The following is a 24,278-nucleotide window of genomic DNA, read 5'->3' as shown; positions in this document are numbered from 1 at the left end:
AACAACTATTTAAGGTTGACGAAGGCGTGCGTCCAGTGGCCGCTATGTAAGTGAGCACATGTGTGATTAGAAATTTGGCCTTATATAGACTCGGTGCCATCCCCCCGCACCGCGCGGGACCCTTGTGACGTACTGGTTACCGGTCGCACGCCTTATGAAAAAACGTATGTTTATTAAAATAATGCACGGTTAAATATACATACAAAATGCATACAGTAGGTATCAGTAAGTAGGTAAGACATCCATATTTATATGAAACAGTACCTAACGATTCTACTTAGGTTTAATTAACTAGGTATTTAAGTAATTTATTTGACTACAACTAAACAATGCGTGTGTGTGTGTGGGGTGACTGGTTGGTAGGTATATATTGTAACGCGTCGCTAACAGGAGTCAAGCGTGAAGGCAACATAAAATTACTATTTTTTTACATAGTGATATGATCTATGCAACGATTAGAATGCTCTTTATACTTCCAGTCCAGACAGCATCGCCAAGCCAACCCGTTTTTGATCGCTGAAGCCTCAAAATAATAATCTCCTCGCTTGTAAGAGCACTGCGCTGTTTATCCAACAATAAAAACCCGGTTTTACCGATTACAATATAAATGACAGTTTACCCCATCACTACCAAATTCATGCAGCTGTCAAATTATATAGGTGCGGCCATGTTGCTCTGTTGCGAATAAAATTATTTAATTTGCTTTTAGGGAATTAAAATTGACACAATATGCCCAAATGCGATCTCAAGACCAGATACATCCCAGCAACATTTGCCTGGACTTTACTTTTGGGCACAACGTCCCTGTTTTTTTATTTTCCGTAAGTATACTCTTCAGTGAAGATGAAATTTTCATTTTGGTCTGTCAACTTCCATGGAGGATCATATAAATGTTTCTATTAATATCTTGGGCCTCGGCCCTTGCCCGATACTAAGCGGTACACCTGTGTGACCGAATGTGTGAGAAAAACATAAGGATAACGCGCGCCAAGGTATGTCTCAATGTTACTGAACTTTGGAGTGATCTTGCAAGGTTTTGGTCTGTTATTGTCTGCGATTTCTCAGGTTTGTGCCATAAAAGTGGTCTCCTAAAGATCATAAACCCTTTCACAGCTTTATCTAATGAAGGACATGGCCAAAGACACAAGACTTTTATCATGTTTCTGTTAAATATGAATCATTGCAGTAATGTGTTTATGTGACCTGATTCTTGATCACCCTTTTATTTAGGTATGTTGTCTCAGTAATTTTAACACTTGAGATAAATTAGACCTAGGGATGTCGAGAGTGCAAAAAAATATCGATATTTCGATATATCGATATTTTCTTTTATATCGTTACTGAAATCGATATATCGAAAAAAAAATATCGATATATCGATATATCGGTAGCTTTATAGGAATAAATTATTATGAAATCAAATAATATGGAATTATTAAAAAACACTATTTTTTTACTGTCACTTTGTGCCAATGTCGTGTATTTACACTCTCGCTCGGTACACGGTTGCGAGCTAGTATCGCCGCATTACGTTGTGACGCCAACAAAAGGGTATTGTTAATGAAAAAATATCGATTTTGATACTTTTTCGATACTTGATTATTTATATCGATGTATCGATATATCGGTTTACAATATATCGTCGGAAAATATCGATATATTTATAAAAATATATCGATATATCGATACATCGATATTATTTCGCCATCCCTATCCTGTACCATTCCATGATTAGTGTGAATAAATGTTTACTTAATTAGATTATTTAATTCAAACTCAACCATGTGTATGTGTGATCTTGTCTAATGTTATGATTACAACTATTTATGTAAATTTAAGTATATGGTGCATAAGATTAAGATAACTATATTTATAAATTGAAATGTTATGTTGGCAGTGCTTGAAATTAACATTCCACACATATTGTCCTGGAGTTCAATAAATAATTATAGTATAATAAGACAAACCTTACTGACCTCTTACTACCTCTTACTAGTGGAACATTAATTTTAAACCATTTTCCTGTGTACAATGTAATACATTATGCCTTCTTGCATACACTTACTATAGTACATTTATAGAAGTATCAATAGTATCAATAAGCTTGATCTGCTGATGAATAGAATGCTGGTAAATATTTCAGACATACACAAATCACATTGTCATTGTTTGTCTATTGTTAACTAAAGATCATTTTCATGATACTCTCATTAATATTAATATCTGGTCACAACTATGATACTATAGCATGATATTATGAAACATTGTTCATTTTGTGAGTAAAGAAATTTGAGAAATCCGACTACTAGTCATCTTCTTGTGGTATCACCAATATTGACAAAATTTTTATGAAGTTGATAGCATTCCGGTCTACATTAAACCAACTTTGATTCACAAAATTGTAATAGTATGGAGTTGTGCCACATACAGTATGATGTTTGATTAACACTTCTTTTTTTATTTCAGGTGCCAGTATTACCTGTACAGACACCCATGGGTACCTGCGTATCAAGGTGTCATAACATTTTTTGTTTTGGCCAATTTTACACTGGCCACTTTCATGGACCCGGGTGTTATACCAAAAGGTAGATATGGATTATAAATTACCTATATACAACTATTGCTATTTGATGAAGTATGTTGCTGATATATTTGACTATCCCTCAATAGAAAGACTGGAATACCCATGGTAAAAAAAAATTGAGATGAAGGTGTAATGTGGATCATAGATTGTTAACAAGCACTGTATCTTTAGATATGATTTTTTGTACATATTTTTCTGAGACAAACAGCACACTCATATTTAAAAACCTGGGTAGTATTGCATGAGCATTCATGCTCGGCTCTCTGGTCTTGGTAGTCTGTTTGGCAAGCTTTGCAGCTATCTTCTATACACAACATATTCAGCAAATAAGTTCAACAAACTTTATTGTATCTAAAACAGACAGACACAACAATGAAATGTTAAACTTTTATCAGATAATAATCATAAGATAATACTAAATTTGGACTAAATTTAAATTTATCAACAAACATAAAACTAAACACACTGTTCTAGCTTTGCTAATGTATAATTTAGCAGTAGCATATTTTCCTCCATTGATTTACTGCCAGTTTCTATAACTCTATCTATCTATAACTGGTAGTTACTTTCATTCGATTTTGACAGATTGTTACTTTTGATTATGTCAAAATCGTAAGAAAGTAAATACCAGTTATGGATAGATAGAGTTATAGAAACTGGCAGTTAATAGATAGACACTTATTCTGAAACAATATTTCGATGTAGGGAATCCTATTTCCATCTCCATTATTCCAACAAAAAACCTCAGTAAAGTACCAAGTAACATAAGAAAAGGTAGAACAAATGTACTTTCGCATCTGCAATATTCATTATGGGCTGGGTGTTACTTTCGCTTTATACATTTTGATAATTTTGTGTGCTCACGACTTGAAATTAAAAATTTCACTTGGAATCAACAAGGCATATAAAATATACACATTACATAGATTACCATAACTCCAAAAGTACTCTCATTTGTGAGAAAAATATAACTCAGGTGCTTAAATGGTTTTAAACTATTGCAAATGCCACTCTTCAAGGTCTGATGAACTCAATTAATGTATATATTTACTTATACCAAACTTGAAATAATTAACAATATTTTTATGGCCTCCTCGTCTTAGTATGTTATCTTAATATCGCTTGTACCTTATTGTTAATTTTCTTAGTATGTCAGTGACGAACACTATAGCTGCACTCGATATACCACACTATACTTTGCGTGGTAATGGTGCAGATGACATCCGTCAGCTTCAGCAGGAACTAGGACGTATTCTATTCTTCAGCTAGCAACTAGGACCATAACATACTACAATGCAAACAAACAATTTAATACCTATATAGTTGAGATACATATATCGCAGAGAGTATAGGGATAGTCGCAGTGGTGAAATTTTTAGGCAATCAGTTAAACTCCCAATCGTAGCCTCCCATTAACACAACCATCTCGCCCCCAGCGCCACCTGACGAAGATAGAGAAGACGACTTCAGAGCGCCGCTGTACCGCAGCGTGGAGATCAACGGCATCACCGTACGGATGAAGTGGTGTGTCACCTGCAAGTTCTACAGACCACCGAGATGCTCGCACTGCTCCGTGTGCAATCATTGTATAGAGGTGAGTGAGAGAGATAGATGCAGACTTGTCAGGTTCATATGTGGCGTCATGAACAGTCTTTCTTTATCCGACCCACATGGCCCCCTGCGCGCACTTGGCAGCCTCGAAATCCCATATTCCAGCCAAGCCGCCTAGTGCGCGGGGGGCCATACTTACTTATATGTTTATCGGCCAATGACCGCTAAATTTATCGTATAGACAATCGTAGAATTATCAATATGGTGATGATGGTATCTTATCTATGGCATTAGATGTAAGATTATTTACATAAATTAATTACATTGTGTTATGGAATCACTGATTGAGAGTGAATGAGCGAGACGGATGGGAATCTATCAGTCACGATTCCATCACCACCGGCCAATAGACGCATGACCAACTGGGTTTCTTACCAGCTTCAGCCTGATTTGCTTCGTTCCTGTGACGGCATGTCATTTGGTTAGCCTGTTTCAGTGGTTGAATGATAATAGATATTATCCGTATGTATGCTGAAAAGGATACGATATCCTCATGTTTGTAATTTTGTCCTGAAGCCTGTAGTAGCCTGGTTTTTCGTGTTTGTTAAACTGGATTGCAGACTCGGTTCAAGAGGTCTTCCATTTCTACGTATTTAGCTCAAAACGAATCCCTACTGAGTTTAGTTATTCCTGAATGATTGATGGAATAAAATATCTGTTGAATAGCTCAGGGAAAACTTAAATTTGATAAAAGGTTTCTTAACAATTTTGCCGAGTCATGAATATTTGATTGGAGAAAATCTTACCTGAAAGCCTGAAAGCTTACTATGGTCTTTATAAAATATTCCTACTGAAACGGTACCTAATATATCCTAACCTTTCCGGAGTATCGATTAGGAGCACTTTCCAGCTACTGAGTTATTTTTAATTCTCTATGTTGGAAGTTAATTCAATTTCCATTCGCGATATATTTTTAACTACCTTTACGCGGAATGTAACTAACTAAACTACATTATACGAATAGGGCAAGTGCCCTATTTGAATCGGTGATACCAAGTAGATTGTGTTTGTGAAGTTTTCACAGCTTTGTTTAGGTATAGGTAATTTCTTCGATGAAACTGAGATACAAGTACAGTAACTCTATTTTAGTACCTACAGAAAGTAGAAATAAAGCGAAAAACTACAAAGCTTTAAATAGGTACAATAGTTTTTTTTATGTACGGAGTAGTGAACCTGGATATACAAGGCATACAGGCTACTTTACACCATACTTAACACGTAAAACTTTTCGTGGAAGCTTGCGAGAAAAAGCTAGCTAACCCTCCTTTTATACTTGTATTATTTATGTATGCACACTTTCATCATCATCATCATAAACAAAGTTAGATACAAAAAATAAAGTTTTTTTTTTTTTATGTAGCATCGTGTCCCACTGCTGGGCAAAGGCCTCCTTAAATAATGACCACCGTTCCCGATCCTGTGCTTCTTTCGGCCATTGAGGCAAAAACCTGTCGAGGTCGTCCCGCCATCTCCGTCTGGGTCTTCCGCGACGCCGACGTCCATCACTGGGCACCCACTCGGTGACAATTCTGGCCCACCGGTCCGGGTGCATGCGACAGACGTGGCCTGCCCAGGCCCACTTCAGCTTCGCAGTCTGTGCGCCCACATCAGTGATACGAGTCGAGGAGCGTAGCGTGGTGTTCCGGATTCGGTCAATCCTTCGTACACCAAGTATGGTACGCTCCATCGCTCTTTGGCAAACCTTGAGTTTGGACTTCTGATATTCGGTCAGAGACCAAGTCTGTGCGCCGTAGGTTAGGACAGGCAGAATACACATGTCGACGAGTTGGCGTTTGAGAGTTAGAGGGAGAGTACCCTTCATTAGATCTTTCATGGACCAGAAGCTCTTCCAGGCGTTGGTAATGCGTCTTTCGACTTCCTTGTCCTGCCTGTTTTCGAAGGATGCTATCTGGCCCAAGTAGATATACTCATCGACATATCCTATTTCCTGCCCGTCTACCTCGACCCTACTTTTGACGCTATTGGTCATGACTTGAGTCTTAGACCTATTCATCTTTAGTCCCACCTCAAGGCTCGCCGTGCTAAGGTCTTGTAGCATTTGTGTCAATACTGATGCGGACGGAGCAAACAAGACTATATCGTCGGCGAAGCGAAGATTTGTTAGCATTCTGCCACCAACGTCTATTCCCTTGCGCTCCCACGAGGCCGCTAGCTTTCTGAAGATTTCTTCCAGTGTGGCAGTAAACAGCTTCGGAGACAGCGGGTCGCCCTGCTTCACACCCTTCTCTATATTGAATGTTGGACCTGGATTCTGTAGTTTGATATCTGCTGTGCTATTATTATATATCTTTTTCAATATCTGTATGTAGGTAGGGTCTATGTCTTGATTCTGCAATGCTGTGAATATGGAGTTGTGTGTGATGCTATCAAAGGCCTTGCTGTAGTCTACAAAACCAAGGTAAAGAGGTTTGTTAAACTCGTTGTGTTTTTCTATAATCTGATTTAGGGTGTGAAGATGGTCGGTCGTAGAGAATCCAAGTCGGAATCCTGCTTGTTCCGGTGGTTGATTTGAGTCAAGTTTTGCAGAAATACGGTTTTCAATTACTTTAATAAATATTTTATAAATATGTGAAATTAAACTAATGGGACGATAATTTCCAATATCAGACTTATCACCCTTTTTGTGCAGAAGAATAATATTTGCATGACATAGTTTGACAGGAAGTTGGCCTTTGTAAAGTATGGTGTTGCACAAGTTGGTTATATGAGGGATGAGAGTGTTTTTACCTACTTTCAGTGCTTCGGTTGTGATCCCATCGTCTCCTGGGCTTTTATCGTATTTCATACTTCTAAGGGCTGTGTAAACTTCCTGCCCTGTTATTGGTGGGATGGTGTCGGGGCACGTATATTCTATGTCAGGGAGTTCGTTTTTATTGGCATCCGAATACAGGTTCTTGTAAAATGTGGTACATATGGTGGTTATATTATCTCTATGGCTGTGTTTAACATCGTTCTCATCTTTGAGGCAATTTATCCAAGTTTTGGCCCTGTTAGCTCCCATTTTGGCATTACGAAGAGAATGGTGTTTTTCTATTGCAATCTGAACTAATTTGGTGTTATATGATCTAATATTTTTTCTGATACTACGTTTAACTATTCTGTCAAAATGGTTGTATTCAGGGGAACATCTTGCGTATGATTCTCTTTCATTGATTAGGGCTATTGTTTCAGTGGTGAGTTTATTGTCGTTAATTCTGTTCTGTTTTACTTTTTTACTTGCATCATAAATACTCTTCTTTATATTATTAAACTGATTGTCTACGTCTTCTTTATCTATTTCTAGGCATTTGAATGAATTTGAAAGTTCGAGGTTAAATTGATCGGCATTTTGGATGAGGATATGTTTGTTGAGCCTTTTTATTTGTTTGGTGAATAGTAGTTTTCGGTGAATTTTTATATCAAAGGAAACTCTCGCACGTAAGGGTCTATGGTCGGAACTGCATTTAAATTTGTTAATAACGGATACGTCTTTGACAATTGATTGATTTGATGACAGGATGAAATCTATTTCGTTTTTGGTTATGGAGTCGGGAGAAACCCACGTCCAACGACGTTGTGCTTTTTTATAGAAAAAGCTATTACTAACTTTCAGGCTTTGACCGAAGGCGAACTGAAGCAGACGCGTGCCACGTTCATTACGGCATCCAAGCCCGTGTGGTCCGAGTGTATCTGCGTTGTCCAGTTCTTGCCTTTTGCCCAACTTAGCATTGAAGTCACCGAGAACCATGGTCCATGTGCCCCGGTGCTCGTCACAGGCCTTGTTCAGAAGGTCGTAGTAGCTCTCTACTTCGTCGTCCGTATGCGAAGATGTTGGTGCGTATGTTTGGATGAGGGTCAGTGTATGTTTTTGGGATATTTGAAATTTAAGCACAGCAATTCTATCTGAATATCCTATAAATTCGAGTATATTGTTTTTCCACTTTTTAGATACCATGAAACCCACACAATAAAGGCCGCTGGTTGTTCCGTAATGATAAAATATACAATTATCTCTTTCTGTTGTTTCTTCTCCTATTCTCCTTATTTCCGATAATCCTACAATGTCCCAATTCACCTCTTTAAGCGCATTTTCTATTTCTATTAAGCGCTCATCTTTCATAAGGGTGCGGACATTATAGGTTATAATGTTAAGGTAGTCGGGGTCCTTATTCATAGCTGTGGTCGTCTGACGGGGGTTCGGTCCCGCCCGGAGATTCTTCGCACCTCCTGGCCCAGGGTTGACCCGGCTGCCGTCATCGCCGGGGCCGCTAGGCCCGCCGGGCACTAGAGGCCGGGGACTTCTGGTGTACATTCATTAGGGGGTGGACCATAACCTCACCACGCTGGTCCATTGCGGGTTGGTGGGTCGTCAGAGCTTTGTTTGTTAGTCAGCAGGGTGCACCGCGAGCAGGTAAGGTTGACTTGGAGGTCGTGAGATGATGTGTGACCCCCTTACACCCCTTAAAAAATTAAGTTAGGAATAGTAATTACACAAAGGCGGGCTTTTTGCTAAAAAGCTATTCTTCCAGCCATCCCTTTATTCGTAAAGAAGTAAGGTAAATTTATTAGATTAGATAATTGTAGCCTATTCTAACCATTTGTTTTTCCTTCCAGACGTTCGACCACCACTGCCCGTGGGTGAACAACTGCATCGGGCGGCGCAACTACCGCTTCTTCTTCTTCTTCCTCATCTCGCTCTCCATACACATGCTGAGCATCTTCGGGCTCAGTCTGTACTTCATCATGAACAACAACAAGACCTTGACGATGGTTGAGCCTATTGTGTCGTATCCTTTTGTTGAAATTTTGGTAAAATTTTTGGTACTGATTCATCTGAATTTTATAAAGTTTACACTGAATTGCAATTCCATTCAATGTTACCATGGCCACCAATGATAACAAGTTATGGGTTATGCTGCGTTATCAGTAGGAAAACTTCTTACTCGTAGAGAGAGCGTAAAATACAAGTAGCAAACTGTGAGCACTTGGGATACTAAAGCGATACACCGCTAAAACAGCCTTAAGAAAATACGGCAGGCACCTATAAACAATGTTATTATGCCTTATGGTGTAAAAAATGTAATAAACAAATATACGCGTATCACCCTTACTCAGCTTCGAGAAAATCTCATAAATAAGCTCACAAAATAGCTGGGGGATCACAGATACACACAGGATTTGAGGCAGCATAATCCCGTCGGATCAGTGGGAGTCAATTCGCACCTTTTTCCTCAATACTATTTGGATTTACTTCCAAATCCTTCGAATCCTGTATCAGATACAGGAACCACAAAATCAACGTAGAAAACAGAATACAAACTAATAGTATACCCTTTTTACAACACTGTTGACATAAAAAGGGATTTAAAAACGGTATTGTAATAATATGCTGAAACTGGATGGCTCATGATCGAAGGATGGTTCACAAATGTTAGCATCCCCGTAGAAACTTCTACTTCTTAAGTTTTCCAACTTTTATTAGTATGTGGCGTCGAATATTGTATAGGAATATACCTACATGTACTTATAATTTTTTCACTTCAAGGTAGAAGTGTAACTGAATCAAATAATAGCTAATACTGTTCCACAAATTCCACATCTATAACCACCTTAACCCGTCCCCCAGAATGGTAATAATGAGCATAATAGCCCTGCTAGCCATCCCGATCTTCGGGCTGACCGGGTTCCACATGGTGCTGGTGTCTCGAGGCCGCACCACCAACGAGCAGGTGACGGGCAAGTTCACGGGCGGCTTCAACCCCTTCAGCCGCGGCTGCTGGCACAACTGCTGCTACACGCAGTTCGGCCCGCAGTACCCGAGGTGAGTGTGCGTCAACCTGTCAGCGTTGCACGGGTCCGTTCACGAAAGCGTATCACGAAAATTTACGGACTTATCGATAGCTTATTCGATAGGCGAGTAATTTGTAAAAATTTACGTTCATCAGAAAATTTTATATTTGTACGATGAATAAAAAATTTTGACTTTGACTTTGACTTTTGACTTAGGGCCAAATTCACCGAAGTAATTAAACGTCGTTAGTAGGATTGAAAACGCAGTTTATGCTCTTAACGAGCTTATACGCTCATTTCGATTTTCACCGACCAATATTAACCAAGATTAGAGCAATACGCAGTTACAGCTGTAACTGCTATAAATTGGCCAGTTAGCGTTGCTAAACGCAGTTATAGAAAGCTGTCATTGTCAAACGTCATAAACAAACCACTGAGCAAATAACAACGCTTTGACAACGACATATATTATTTTTTTGTTTTATAATGTGTCAAAACGTTTTGTTACTCCATTGCTCGAAATCAAAATACGCAAAAAGTATGTACGGCGCGACGCAATAACTAAACGCATTTCAGTGTTGCTGGCTCGTCTGTAGCTGAAACACCGGTGACATAAACGAGATTAAAATAGCACCGATGAATTTCAGGTTACTCTAAACGCAGTTAGACGAAATCGGCAATCGTGATTAATGAAATCGTAGTTTAATAAAACTTAGATTACTGTGCAACCCGTGAATTTGGCCCTTAGGCGGCTCACCGGAATCTGTATGCGTTTTAGATGTCATTCAAATTACGATGAACCGCCTATGAAGTTATCGTCAAGAATCAATAAAAATCGTGATTCGCCTTATTACTCGGTCACACGTGCCAAGTTAATTAAAACGTCCGGGTTATATTTGTTATTTTTAAATTTTCCTAAAAACATACTTTCTTTGTTCGCTTTTAAAATAAACTCTTTACCCTCCGCTTTGAATTGCCGTCCATTTCATTAATTGCGTACTGTAATTACAAGGTATTTTATTTAACATACAGTGCCTCAACTCTCTTAAGTAATTTAACGGTGTCCAATTAAGTTAACTACTTTATAATAGTTTTAAATGATTGATTACTCATGGCACGAGCTACTATACTCTGTAAAATTAACAATTATTTTAACATGTGATAATATATACACCCGTGAATATGAAAATGTCACCCGTGCGCTGGCTCTAATTCAAAGAAAATTATGACAGATATGAGATTTTGGGGCCAACGCGAGGTGCCATTCTCTTGGCCCTGTCTGACGCTAGTAATATAAAATCAAAGTAATGGTCAATTCAGACGTACCACAACCACACCACAGCCACAACCATGCCGTGTGGTCGGGCATATATTTTGTATTGAAAATGAATAATCCAATTCACACGTGCCACATTTTGCCGTTGTCATCGACCACCTGTGTAATACGACCACATCGCAACCACATCGCGTCGGCAAAGCCGCCACGCGGCAGTGGCACCGCGGCCACCTCCTCTCCCTATTAAATACATACGACCACGGTGTCACCACATCGCAACGATAGCGACAACACAACCATATCGACATTTTGTCGCTGCCACAACGCAACTGCAAAAAGCCGCTGTCACACAATTCACACGTAACCACAGCTTGACCACATTATGTCGCTGCGACGTGGTGTGGTTGTGGTACGTGTGAATTGACGCTAAGGGTGTAATTGTATTATGCGCTCCAAACACCCCTACAAAGCACCAAAACCTTTCAATATTAACAAACAAAACCTCCCTATTTCCAGCCTAGTCCGTCCGTCCAAGTACGTGTACAAGGGCGGCAAGAAGCGGCGCGAGGCCATGCCGCCCGCGCTGCACTCCGCCTCCGCCATCTCCACTATTGCTACTGACACGCAGCACCAGGTATGTGCTGTTTTGCAGTCAGGATTGGGGCATAAGACTCAAGAAGACGCGCACGTCAACACGTGTCGTGACAAAAGTTATCCATCGCTATGTGAGTGAGTGCGATGCAAAAATTTTGTCATGTCTTAACGTGCGCGTCTTAGGTCACCCCATGCTAGGTCTTCAGGACACCACAGCGTAGTAAAATTACACGAGCGGACTTTATATGAAATTTCACTGGGCTATGTTTACCTCGCGCACCGCTCCGCTAGCCCGCTCCGCTCTGCTGGACAAGCAGCATTACCGTGCTGTTGAGGGGATTTCTGTGTTTGTTTTTTAAAGTTTTCCTTACGAGGGCTAAGTAATGAGTAGGTATTTTTCTCTCAACAGCATTCAAAAATGTTTCAACAGAAAGAACTAATCTAGTTTGTTTAGTCTAGATGGCGCTGTTATACAAACCTGTGTTAAACTTATGTTATACAAAACTCATGACTGTAGATTACATGGGAGATGTAAATTGTAAATTAACATGTTTATAAATGTGTAAAAAAATTCAAGAATGAAGTCAATTTCATTAACTGTGTAGATATGTTTTATAAGACGGTGACTGACTTTCCAAACTTCTAGGTGCTACTTCTGTGTTCGCTCCACCATATACATAATTCAATGTTAATGTGTAGAATGAACACCTAGGCAGTCTTAGTACAGGTTTTGCTATTTACACATTCGAAATCATTCTGTTTTCTTATATCATCAACCTACAGTAAAATTTCTGTTAAAGTTTTCACCATAGTTTCCGCTAGAGGTGCTACTTTCTATGCAACAAAACGCCTATCATTCTAATATCAAAACCTGTACTAGACCCGTAACACCTTGCCAGAATTTCCAACACCCTGTATAATAACGTCCAATAATACATGATACAGGTAAAGACGTATACGGCAGACAACGGCAGCGCGTTGCGAGCCGTCGGCGCGCACGCACACTACAACAAGGTGAGAGCCAGACGCTTGCGCAACACGCCGCTAGATCGCGCTTCAGTTCGCTTTTTCAATTTGACAGATGACAGTTGGATCTCGTTTGTCGAGGGCCCGTTCTTTGCACGGGGGTTGAAGAGTCCGTTCATTTTGACGGCTGTTTGTTGTTGTCGGACTTTATGTTGTGGTAATGGTAATTTCGGGATTTCATGACATTCGTGATCTATCATGAAAGAAAATGTTGAATTTGTTATTGATTGTGAAGTCTAGATTCATATTATGAAACCACTTAAACTATGACATCTTTTGATTATTTGTAAATGCTTTAATTACTAACTAAAGCTTTTTACTAACTAATAATTCGAAATCTTTTCTATTTCTTATTTATTTCAAACGCTTTGTAACATACTTTATCATTTCATTATCATTTACGCAACGCTTAACCACTGAGGAATGAAGCTGTGGATAAACATATACCAACTGAATGAGGCTTGAATCTAAACAAATTAATTCTAAACCAATAGATTCAGGAGTTCTGATGTTCCATCACCAGCAAGCTTTATCTCACACCGCATTCGTCCTTCACTCAAAAATCTCACTTATTCTTTCCGCAATATAGTAAACATTCACTAATACCATCTTCAGTAGTCCACATCTAGTTATCATGCTTGTAGAGCGAACTATTACATACCTTCAATTCACTGCATAAGGTCGAATGTCGCACCGTGCACTAACTTTGTTTTGAATGACTCGATAACATGTGAATTGAAGACATGGTCTGGCTCTCTACTGTCTCTTTCTAACGATTTTACTAATCTTTTTAATGGATGTTCGTATTTCAGACTAAAATTATTGATGTTTTATTATGTTGAACAGACTTTTGAACTCGATTAACTAATATTTACAACATACAAAGGAGTTTCAAAAGTTTGTCCATGATTTCTTGATGTATTTTATTATTATACTTAACTTACCGGATTCTGAATGTATTAACACTTACTCATATTTTAATGTTTACTTCTGTAATAGCCTGGGAGAAGCAATCAATACTATTAACTCTATTCAAGACTAGAAAATTTACTGATGACTTGCTATATATGGCTTTTACTAACTGTTTGGGGTAACTATTTCTATGTTGTTATGTATTTTTAATTGTTCTGTAGTCTAATATCTATATCTATCTGTGTAAATGTATAATGATTGTATTACAAGTAATTATTATTACTGATCTTATTAGGAATCACCTTAAACATCTCAAGTCCACATAAACGTTGGTCCTTTTCTGTGTACTTACATAAAAATGTCGGCCTCTTTTCATTGCTCTATAATTACTTTCATAACTAACGTTACATGTATGAATACAAAATGTTACCAAATATGGCTATTCTTCCTATATGGATATGAAATCATTTCAATTCATCATCATCAATTTATGCAGAGACCTAACCCAAATTCTTAGAACTTTTTGACACTTTACAACAGGTTTAGAATTGACATATAGCTATACAAATTTCAACTGTTTGACTGACGTAAAGAGTTGTAACTCGCATGTTTCAAAGTCAATTTTAACCTTGTTGTAAGTTTACAAAACGGTCTATGAATTTGAGGGCTAGTTTCGGTCGAATTGCCATACATATGAGATATCCCTCCACATTATGTGGTCATCATCATCTTTACCACTCCACCCCTAAACCCAAGAGACCTAGTTTGGGGTCGAATTGCCATGCATGTGTGCTCATCCCTCCACATTATGTGGTCATCACACACACCACCTACACCCGCAGCTTTCCTGCGGCCGCGACGAGCTCGAAGGCGAGATGGAAGGTCCAGGAGCCTCCCAGAGCGTGGACTGCGAGCCGACGCCGCCGCCGCTTCAGCGCCGCGGCTCCAAGGCGAGCCTGTTCCCGGAGACGCACCGCCACCTGCCGCCGCGCCCGCACCAGCACCCGCGCCTCAGCCCGCTCTCCCGGAATACCAGGTTGGTGACCCCCACGTGATAGGTGATACAGCGTTGGCGTCGCCTGGGCAACATTCTTCAATTCTTAAAAATATTATTACGGGCTTCTTATGAACATGGAGTTGCTGCTAGGACGTACATACATTGGACAGATCATCGACCATCCGTGATAGTCAATTTCTGGATACAGGCGTCTGTAAGGGATACTACCCTTTCATCGACACTGGCGCACCCTGGCTGGGCAGTCAGCTACGACAAAAAGTTGTCTTCAATCAAACCCTTTCGCCACGGTAACAAATCCCAGCACAATGTTTTCTTACATTCTCAGAAATAATTAAGAATTTCAACACGGTATGTGTTCACCTTCCAGCCACGGCAACCAAACCACCGGCTACCGGGTGGTAATGGAGCCTCTCCGGTACGACCCGGGGTCGAACGGGGCGCGGCCGTCGCCCACCATGCAGCAGAGGATCAAGGCGCTGGGCGTGCCCACGCCGCTCGCCGTGTCCAGCCCTGTGCGGAGGTATGTAGGGGAGACTCTGTGGGGGGATAGGATATGTAGGGGAGACCCTGTGGGGAAGTAGGGGGAGGAAATACGGTATGTTGAGGAAGTCAGGAGGGATAGGTTATTTAGGTGATATCCTGTGAGGGGAGGGGGGAAGGGATAGCCTGTGAGGGCATTTAGGGGATGGAATTCGAGGTAGCATTGTGAACATTTGAGACAAATAGATGATAGATGAGTGCCTATTTTCACCATAGTCTGTTAGATAATAAACACCCCTGTTACATTGTAATGTCATAAATTTTACGTCATCTCCATAAATTCTTGGCAGAGGTGTCAAAAATCAACAACTAATCCCTTGTTATGATCTAAGAGAGTATGGTGAAACTGGGGCTTGGGGAATTTGAGGTAGCATTTTGAACATTTGGGACAAACAACGCACCATCATAGATAATAGATCTCAATTTAACGGGGAAATAGAGGAGGGGATTTGAGTGGTAGATGTACTGTTTGGGGAGACACCAGAGCCCTCTATGGTAGCGTTGTGAACATTTTTTAATAAGCGCACAATCATATAGAGATCTCAATAAATTTCGATTTTTATGTGCGAAGTTAGGGGTACCGTGAACCGCGTAGTAGACGTGAAAATTAGATTTTTTTTACTGCCTACCTGTGATTTTTATGTAGGAGACTGGAGATATATAGATTAGGTATAATTTTATTCGAAATAAAAGTTGGCACTGGGGTAAATGAATAAAATATTCATATATGCAGTGCATAGTAGACATCATCAGAACTCATGTAGTAATAAACTTCTGTTAGATAATAAGCGTTAAGTTGGGTTTCATTCATGGCTATATTCAATGTTTTGCTTCTCATATTTTTCATTAAAACTAATCAGTATTATTTTCTCAATTTCACGACATATTTTAAATTTACAATTTACAAGCAAAATTTTGGATTACGTTGCCTAATATAACAATTGACAAGACATAATTGTCTTAATAATAAATATCCCCTGAATTTAATGTTAGTAGCCCAAAAACTCAATGAAAAATTGGCGATAAATACCCGAAGCAGAAATTTCAACATGATATCAGAATTATTAGGTATTTATAATGAAGTTATGGACTATCATGGCCTATTCCCACAACATTAACAACTACTAACAAAACAGAGAACTCCCATATCCAACTCAAATGCATCGCTTTACTTTTTGATTTGTTAAATGGAGTGTGTTTTTAGACATTTTTATTTGCATGTAAAATGGTTTGCATAACCCCATTGTCCGATTAATTAGAGAAATACGTATCTCCTTTCCATAACAATTTTTGGTGTCCATAATGTTTATTTCATTGGTGTATATTTTCTTTAATGGTACATTTACACTAAGGTTTGCTTACATTGTTTGGTTCACTTTAATAATTTCTGTGTATGTTAAATGTAAATGTGAGCAAACCTGTTATAGTGACCTAATCTTACCGTGCTTTGATGTTGTTGCATATTTTGGATTCCAATATTATCAAAATTCTGTATTTATTTACCTAGCTCACGCCAATTTTAGCTGAAGTGTTGAAATTGCAAATTATTTTTAACAGGGTGGAATATGGATTGCGTGTGAACATAGTCAAAACTAAAAATTATACAAAATTATATTAAAACGTTTTTTAACCAAAATATGGGACACAACAGCACCCTTACCCCTATTTACCCTTCTACCTTTTGGAAGCGATTCTGAAGCACAAATATTAAGTTACAGTTGCTAATACCCCAAATTCTACACATTAAAGTCTGTCTTACTTATCACTGGATATGTGAATGTAAATTCCACTTTGATATTTTTTGTTACAACCAGTCTTAAATTAATGTGTTGCTTCAAAATTGCTCTGAGTCTAATGAAAATATCTACCGTTATCTCGTTTTATTTGACTGCTGTTGTTAGTCTATAAAAACAATCGGATTATGTGATAAGTATGTAATAAATTAGACTTTAGAAATATTCATAAATGTCGGAATATGGAATGCGGGTCGTGTATTGGGATTGCTTTATAGTTCTAGGCCCTACACTGTCAAAAAGATTTTTAATAATCAATCACCTAATCCTAGAAATGACAGCTGTCACATTTAAAGCAAGATAGCAATAGATTAAAAATTATAGATATTGTATAACCCCCTTTCTAAGTATGCCAAATATAAGGTTAGTACGTAGAGTACGTGAGTAAAAGGACAGTCAGCTGCAAAAGTTAGTACACAAGGCAACTTTTCAAAACATTCAACATATTCACTATGCGGGGGTGGGGGGTTCTATTTGAGCGGCAATGTTTTGAAAACTTCAGTCTATAATGATTTTTACGCCGACTGTACGACGTTTCGCAGCAGTGCCCTCTGATTGGTCCATTCCAATTTGACCAATCACAGGGCTACAATTCAACTCCGTTCGCGCACGCATTTTACGTGCTAAACTAAAGGTTGGCATACTGATTTACCTAACCTGAAATCTAATTGTCTTATTTTCCTCTTATCGCTTCAAATCTGAAAACGGTTTTCATTTATTGATGATTGATAGATTATTTCGCTATCTCAAGTCACATTAAACGCGACAGCAGGAAAATTAGACGACAAACCCCCTGATATATGTATGACCACAATTAAAACCAGTACGTTTCAATGTGCTTTCGCTTACAAGGTGGACCTAGCGAGTAGTGGCAACGTCCCCACAACGGTAAAGCGATGTCTATATTTAACACTACAGTTTGGGTGTGCTTTGTATTAAGCTTTTGGTTGGATTTTGAATCTTATGTAATTAAAGTTGAAGTATGATGGGTTGCTAAAGTGGTATTGTAGCCGAAAGAAAGCGGCTCTATTCCTCATTCTGTGTTTTTTTCGAATAGCTCTTCAGAAAGGAGAATTGAGTCATCCTTTTCGGCTAAGGCTATACCACTTTTGGAGTACCCTGTATTTTTTGCCGTGCATTTTAAGATTTCTTTATAGCGCCAAATAGTAATGTTCGTTTGATAGATTTATAACAGGCTTCTATCCCATTTATCTATGGATCTAGATATTCTAGATAAGGGGCCGTCCATTAATCCTACTTAATAATTCAGTTTAATTTAGAGCAGAATTTGAAAAAGTGTTGACCAGTTAGATTACTATGTTCAAAATTCAATCAAAGTAAGAGTATGTGAATAATTATATGGTATTTAAGTTTATTGGAGTGCCTATATCGAATAAAACGGTATTTAGGTCGCTAAAATCTGTTTTTCAAAATTAACATTTATTTACGCTCGGGTTTTAAATACTTATCTAATATAAGAAAATTATGTACTTATATTTTTGTGAATTTAATATGTATTTAAATACTCTTTATAGTAGTTTTAAGATACTATCCCGATTTATTTTATTCCTTATTCCAATGCTTTTCGCGTGTTGTAAATTTGCAGCAAATTACTTTTATTTTGTAAAGTGCAAACAGCATTGTTTTTTTCTTTGTTTTTTACATCTAAGCAGGACGTGGTAAAGGTTTTTATTTGTAGATTTGAAATTATTTAGCTTTTATTTTAATTTGCAATATCAGATTATCTTATATCAAGTGCATCTGGATAAAGCTTATGTAATCACTGTTCACATCTACTATTTGAATTTAGATTTAGAATAGATAATCCAGATATTGTAAAACGGGTCATTCATTAGGTATTCTCCCAGAAATAATAATGACATTCCTAATGTGTAGTATGATTACCTCATTTACTTTTTCACACCACAGACCAACTCAGATGTACAAAACAACCTTTTCTACTAGACTAATAAGTACTAAGAAATAACAACGAATGAGTGTGAAATTCACATTTATTACTAAAGAATGCGTTTATTTATTTGCAAGCTGTTATCGATTGACGGGAGAGCGGCGCTCGCGTTCCACCTTGGCTGGTGACGGGTACCACATGTTGCCTATGGTCGAATTTACATAGCGCATGGTAAACTATGTAAATACATTATATACTTGTCCATGTTTAAGCTGGGTACACTTTTGATGGGTTTTTTTATGACAGCCCTTTAAAAAATAGAACTAAATCACAGATGGCGCTAGTAAATACTTCATACGACAATACAGCAATAAAAAATGCAGTAGTGTCGTATGATGGTTTTATTAATGGCATCTGTGATTTAGTTTTTGTTTTTAATGAGCTGTCAGAAAAGCTCCCTATAGTTCCCCATATCTGCGCGTACTATTGCTAGTTGGACCGAATACTTGTGTCCAAATTAGCTTTTCAAAGATACAGACATCTAATATGGGGCAATGATGTGTGTGGACCCAGCTTTAAATGTTTATTTGTCCTATCAGTTCCATTTCTTTTTCTGTTCTCGACCTTTCATTTGTTTGTCCGAGTTGGTGCAAGTTCTAATGTTTACCAACTGTTTCAATAATTCTGCGTAAAGTTTGTCTGTGGGTTGAACACTCATACTATCACACTCTCAAAATATGTTTCAGACAGTGACAGCATGATTTTTATCTCACAGATATAACTTTTATGCAGACTTGACTAGTGTTCGACCGAGATATTAACGGCCGGTTTGAAATAGCTGCTAGATTAGAGCTACTTATATCAAACTACAAAACATGTCTAGCATTAGGTAAGTCCACCTGTTTGTAAATTATTGTCAAATTAAAGCTAAATAACTGCGCCAAACAGCCGTTTCTATCTTGATTGACACCAGCTCTAGTAGTCAGATTTTTTATATGTACCTATTGTATTTAGAGTTCTTAAATACCTATTTCTTCCTAAATTACTCCAAAAATTTTTTTTTTTTATATAATTTAATTAAACTATTAGTTTTTCTGTAAACATGGATTAAATCCTACATTATCTTCGGACAAACAAACATACTGAACCATTTCCAGCCATGTGGAACGTGACGCTATGAGAGTGTGAAGTAGTTTGTAGTTTTGTATATTATTGTATATTGTATATTTGTATGTATAATGGTTGGTTTTAGCGTTGGCATGCATCCCGCAACCGTAGTTGGTTGGGCACCGCGCTCGTAGCGTCGGGCTTGTTTTGTTTGTTTTATACAATTCTGATATTTATGTCTTTAGCACTACCAGCTAAATTTACTTTACATATACTTGTCCTTTTAAGAATTGGATTGAAAACTAAAGGCGGAAACGCAGGGGAATGTTTCGTATCCCCCATTTCCAATCCTATTCTTACATAGGCCACGATACATCCAATGTATAAATGTCATTCCAGTACTGTACAGCAAAAGTGTTGGGCTAGCACAGCTATACCTATCCCCATTCAAAATTTAAACCCTGTAGTTAACGATTTAAATAACAGAATTGGTTTCAAAGTCATTAACAACCGAGCCCTAAAATGGCGTAGTCCCGACGCTCTCGCGCGGCCGCCGCGACGCACGCGCAGACGCTTGGACCCGCATCCCCTTCCTCTGTCCGTAGGCCGTACGATAACGATAGCGAGGACGAGATGTCGAGACTAAACCCGTGACGTGGCCAGGTCCAACCCGGGCACGCCGACGCAGCCGCGCCGCCCGGACTTCATCAGCGTGGGCGGGCGGAGTTCCCCGCAGCGGAGGTTCCTCAGTGAGGAGCTTCTTGGGGGGGAGGTCCGGGAGCTGGCGGCTTCGCCCCAGCGTGGGGGGTACACGTGGGCGGAGCGGCGCGGGCAGCCCTCCCCCCGCGCCGCGCGCCGCGCCCCCGCCCCCGCGCCCCGCCCCGCGCGCCCCCTCAGCTTCGTGCGAGCCCTCGAGGTGCAGGACCAGCTGGACGCAAGAGCCCCCCCTCCCGAGCCCCCCGACCGCGCCTCCGTCTATGACTGCAACTATGAGATCTCCGTCTGAACACTGGTCAGTGAGTGTAGACGGTTTGAGAGACGCTCGTGCGGTAAAAGCATTTCGGTTAAGTTTAAGTTATTTTTGTATGTAGGTAGTGTAAGTCAGGGTCGAAGGACGGTGTTGCCGCAATCGAGTTACATGACATTCGCGATCCGCCAGTTTGACTGCCTATTTTTGTGTAGGTTAGGTTTGTGTACTGACCTCTGTATTATTGTGTGTTTGTAGAGCGGGTCATCGGACGTTATACACACATTTGACGGCTGTTAAATAGTCGCAAGTGTTTCCAAAGAAGTTTATGTAACGCACAATATCCTTTTTATCCAAAATGACCTTAATCGAAGACGGATTTCGGGAACATCAGTCCAAATTGACGATTTATTTGATAATTTTTGTATTGAAGCCATATACAGAGACACTTGACGGATCAGTTGATAATGTGCGTGAATTACAAAATAGTCTTAACAATAAAAACTCGGGTTTTTGCTCGTAAGCAAATAATATTAATTAGATTTTTATATGTATGTATATTTGTGAACATTTGTAACGTTGGAATATATTTAGCTGTGAATTTGTTGACAGAATGTGTAAATAGTCCCTGAAGTGTTGTGATTCCGTACATAATATTATAATTTATATGAAAATAGTATGTACAGGCTGTGTATGAAAGCTTAATATTGATTTAGGTGAAGAATAAATAGATATTTCATATGAGGATCATTGCTAAGGTATTGCAGTAAGTATAGCGTTTGTATATTATATAATGCGTCATGTATTTATTGGTTATTTAGTTCGAATGTGTCAGATGTTACTCGCAGAGACCCTCGCTGGTACAAGATATTAAATAACATTTTATAAATACACTATTAATAGATTAGTGTTCCTTGAAGTTTAAGGGATCAGATATGGAATTGACGGTCTCGCTTGTTACTAATTAATATTAAAAAAATCATTATCATTGTATACATCGAAAGTGAGCTAAGAAAAAGAGTTTAAAGTTTTCAAAAATGACGTTTGAAATGTGCCAAATATTTAGTAGAAGCTAGATCATCAAACATCAAAACATTTATGTAAAAGATCTGCGTTATTAGCTTTGCTACGATAAATTGTCGGTATGATCTGATGTTTGTATTTTTTTAAATTAATTATCCTGTATGGAAACACTAATAACCACGTAACTTGACTGAAATGACAGCCATTTTTATGCCGTATTTATGAGCGATTGATAAGAGAACATTCGGAGTAGATCGTTGCCGCGATAGACCAATATGGACCGAGCGGCATAGCGCGCACCAATGGCGTCGCGAGGTTTTGACACATTCCAACCAATCAAACACATCCAATTGCACCTTGAATTGTCCTATGCGAACTGATATAGTTACGTGGTTTTTAGTGTGCTTTTAAGTGCTAGAACATGGTGCAAGTAGCTTGAAGACGTAACATGAGTCGTCGTGTAAACGAATAACTTGAGCATTCTGATTTTGAATAATGCGCACACTTGTAGCCAGCAGCGGCAGCGCATGTAAAGGCTGATTGACACTTTTGTAGTACAAGTGATTAGTGTGTGTTGTACAGAGGTACATTTTTGGGTTTGTTGTTGGACATTTGCTGTTCTCTTTCTGAATCTACCATACATACTTCTCAATATAAGTCTACTGATCAATTGCACTTAACAGTGTGTGATTCAGTGTTTCACTTCAGTTACTTGCACTATGCGGGTACCCTTATTATCTGTCCAAATTAATTGTGTAATAAATATTAAAGAATTCAGATTAAATTAAGAATATAATTGAAATGAATAGGTACTAAAAGGATGTTTGGAAAACTAAGAAATAACATTTAAAAATGGTTGAGATTATCTGTATATATAAAAAGATAATGACAGAATATATTATGAATATTTATCTTACCAGACAGTCTTCTATTTATTTAGTATAAGAGTATGTAAATATCCCGTAAAAGTATGAAGAAGAATATTTAAGAAGATTTTTTTGTATGGTGTGTATTATAGTGGCGAGTTTGTCGAGTATTCCTCTGTTTTGCTAAAGTTCCCGGTGCCAGTTGGTATATATTCATTACATTTTTCACTATTTCATATTCTTGATTATGGTTTGACTACTACATAATAATTGTATATAGAGACATATCAGAGCCGCAATTACATCAACTGCCCATTTGCACTAACCTATTTACTACTTGGTTATATAAATACATATGAAATAGTGAGTGATACATTGAAATAGTATACATATGAACGTGTTTAATACTAACTAAAGTGTGTCCGTAAATGGGCAAATTCTGTATTTAAACAAAAATAGTAATGTACTTATGTATATTTTTACTTTTGTAAATCTAATAGTCAACTTGTTTGAAATGTAGCTCATTGAACCTTACAAAGATATTTGCAATAATTTAAGCATTAAACATTTCTCCTATTTACACTTAACATTAAATATAACTTCTATCTATTTTTCACTTCACATAGGTACTTTTAATAAGATAAAGTTGAAGAGGAGAAACTTAGGAACTAAAAATAAGCGAAACTTTTTATAAAGGATCAAATTTTGACTACCTTTCAAATTGGTTGAATGTACAGTCAACAAAAACCACCCCGAGTAAAACATTTTGACCCTTAAGTCCCTAGAGAAAGATAGTAAGAGCTTGAAAAATAATAAATACTTTTCACATTATGTACCTATCTTTCACCTGTATCTCTTACGGTCAAACTGTTTTACAGGACGTATGCTTACCTATATTTATTCTATAGTCCGCAAGAGTTGACATGAAGCGCGCTCCTCTCCCGACCCCCGCCTTCTTACTTCGTACGAAGCAAGTACGCGATCGGGTCTCAAGAACTAAATTATAGATGGCGTTCTTAAGGCCTTCATACGACGATACCTGTTATAAAAAAAATGCAGTGGTCGTTGTATGAAGCCAGTATGAGCGCCATCTATGATTCAGTTCTTTTTTAAACATATAATTATGAGCTGGCAGAAAGTATCCCATTCTTGCGGGGCATAATTTTTGTGGACTGAATCCGTTACAGTATTGGTTCAAATGAAAGGCCTATGGAGATAATGTTTACTCACTGTTGATCATTGTTCATTTTGTACTTGTAAGT

The 24,278-nt window shown here is 38.4% G+C and overlaps 1 protein-coding gene across 4 annotated transcripts; it reads left to right on the top strand.

Moving 5' to 3' along the window:
* The first annotated feature begins 628 nt into the window (after positions 1-628).
* Positions 629-23,031, top strand: LOC105393736 (palmitoyltransferase ZDHHC8). Of its 4 annotated transcripts, none has more exons than XM_048622383.1 (10): positions 629-821; positions 2,467-2,585; positions 4,021-4,178; positions 8,810-8,982; positions 9,822-10,016; positions 11,778-11,895; positions 12,801-12,869; positions 14,636-14,829; positions 15,179-15,331; positions 20,824-23,031. In XM_048622383.1, exons 1-10 carry the CDS (start codon positions 730-732, stop codon positions 21,164-21,166), a joined length of 1,614 nt encoding a protein of 537 aa, XP_048478340.1. In that variant the 5' UTR covers positions 629-729; the 3' UTR covers positions 21,167-23,031. The 4 variants fall into 4 exon arrangements, with proteins under 4 accessions (XP_048478340.1, XP_048478342.1, XP_048478343.1 ...); XM_048622385.1 differs by having other exon boundaries at positions 20,766-20,966; XM_048622386.1 differs by lacking the exon at positions 20,824-23,031 and adding an exon at positions 17,997-18,164.
* The last annotated feature ends 1,247 nt before the right edge of the window (positions 23,032-24,278 follow it).

This window comes from Plutella xylostella, chromosome 8, assembly GCF_932276165.1.
Source record: "Plutella xylostella chromosome 8, ilPluXylo3.1, whole genome shotgun sequence".
Classification (NCBI taxonomy): Eukaryota; Metazoa; Arthropoda; class Insecta; order Lepidoptera; family Plutellidae; genus Plutella; species Plutella xylostella.
The sequence above is the reverse complement of the archived record's forward strand: the minus strand, read 5'-3'. Positions and strand labels throughout refer to the sequence as shown.

Excerpts from the sequence above, each read along its gene's own strand:
- LOC105393736 (XM_048622383.1), top strand. The coding sequence starts at position 730 with ATGCCCAAATGCGATCTCAAGACCAGATACATCCCAGCAACATTTGCC. Across the intron at positions 4,179-8,809 it reads TGTGCAATCATTGTATAGAG|ACGTTCGACCACCACTGCCC; the intron begins GTGAGTGAGAGA and ends TTTTCCTTCCAG. Across the intron at positions 8,983-9,821 it reads ATGGTTGAGCCTATTGTGTC|AATGGTAATAATGAGCATAA; the intron begins GTATCCTTTTGT and ends CCCGTCCCCCAG.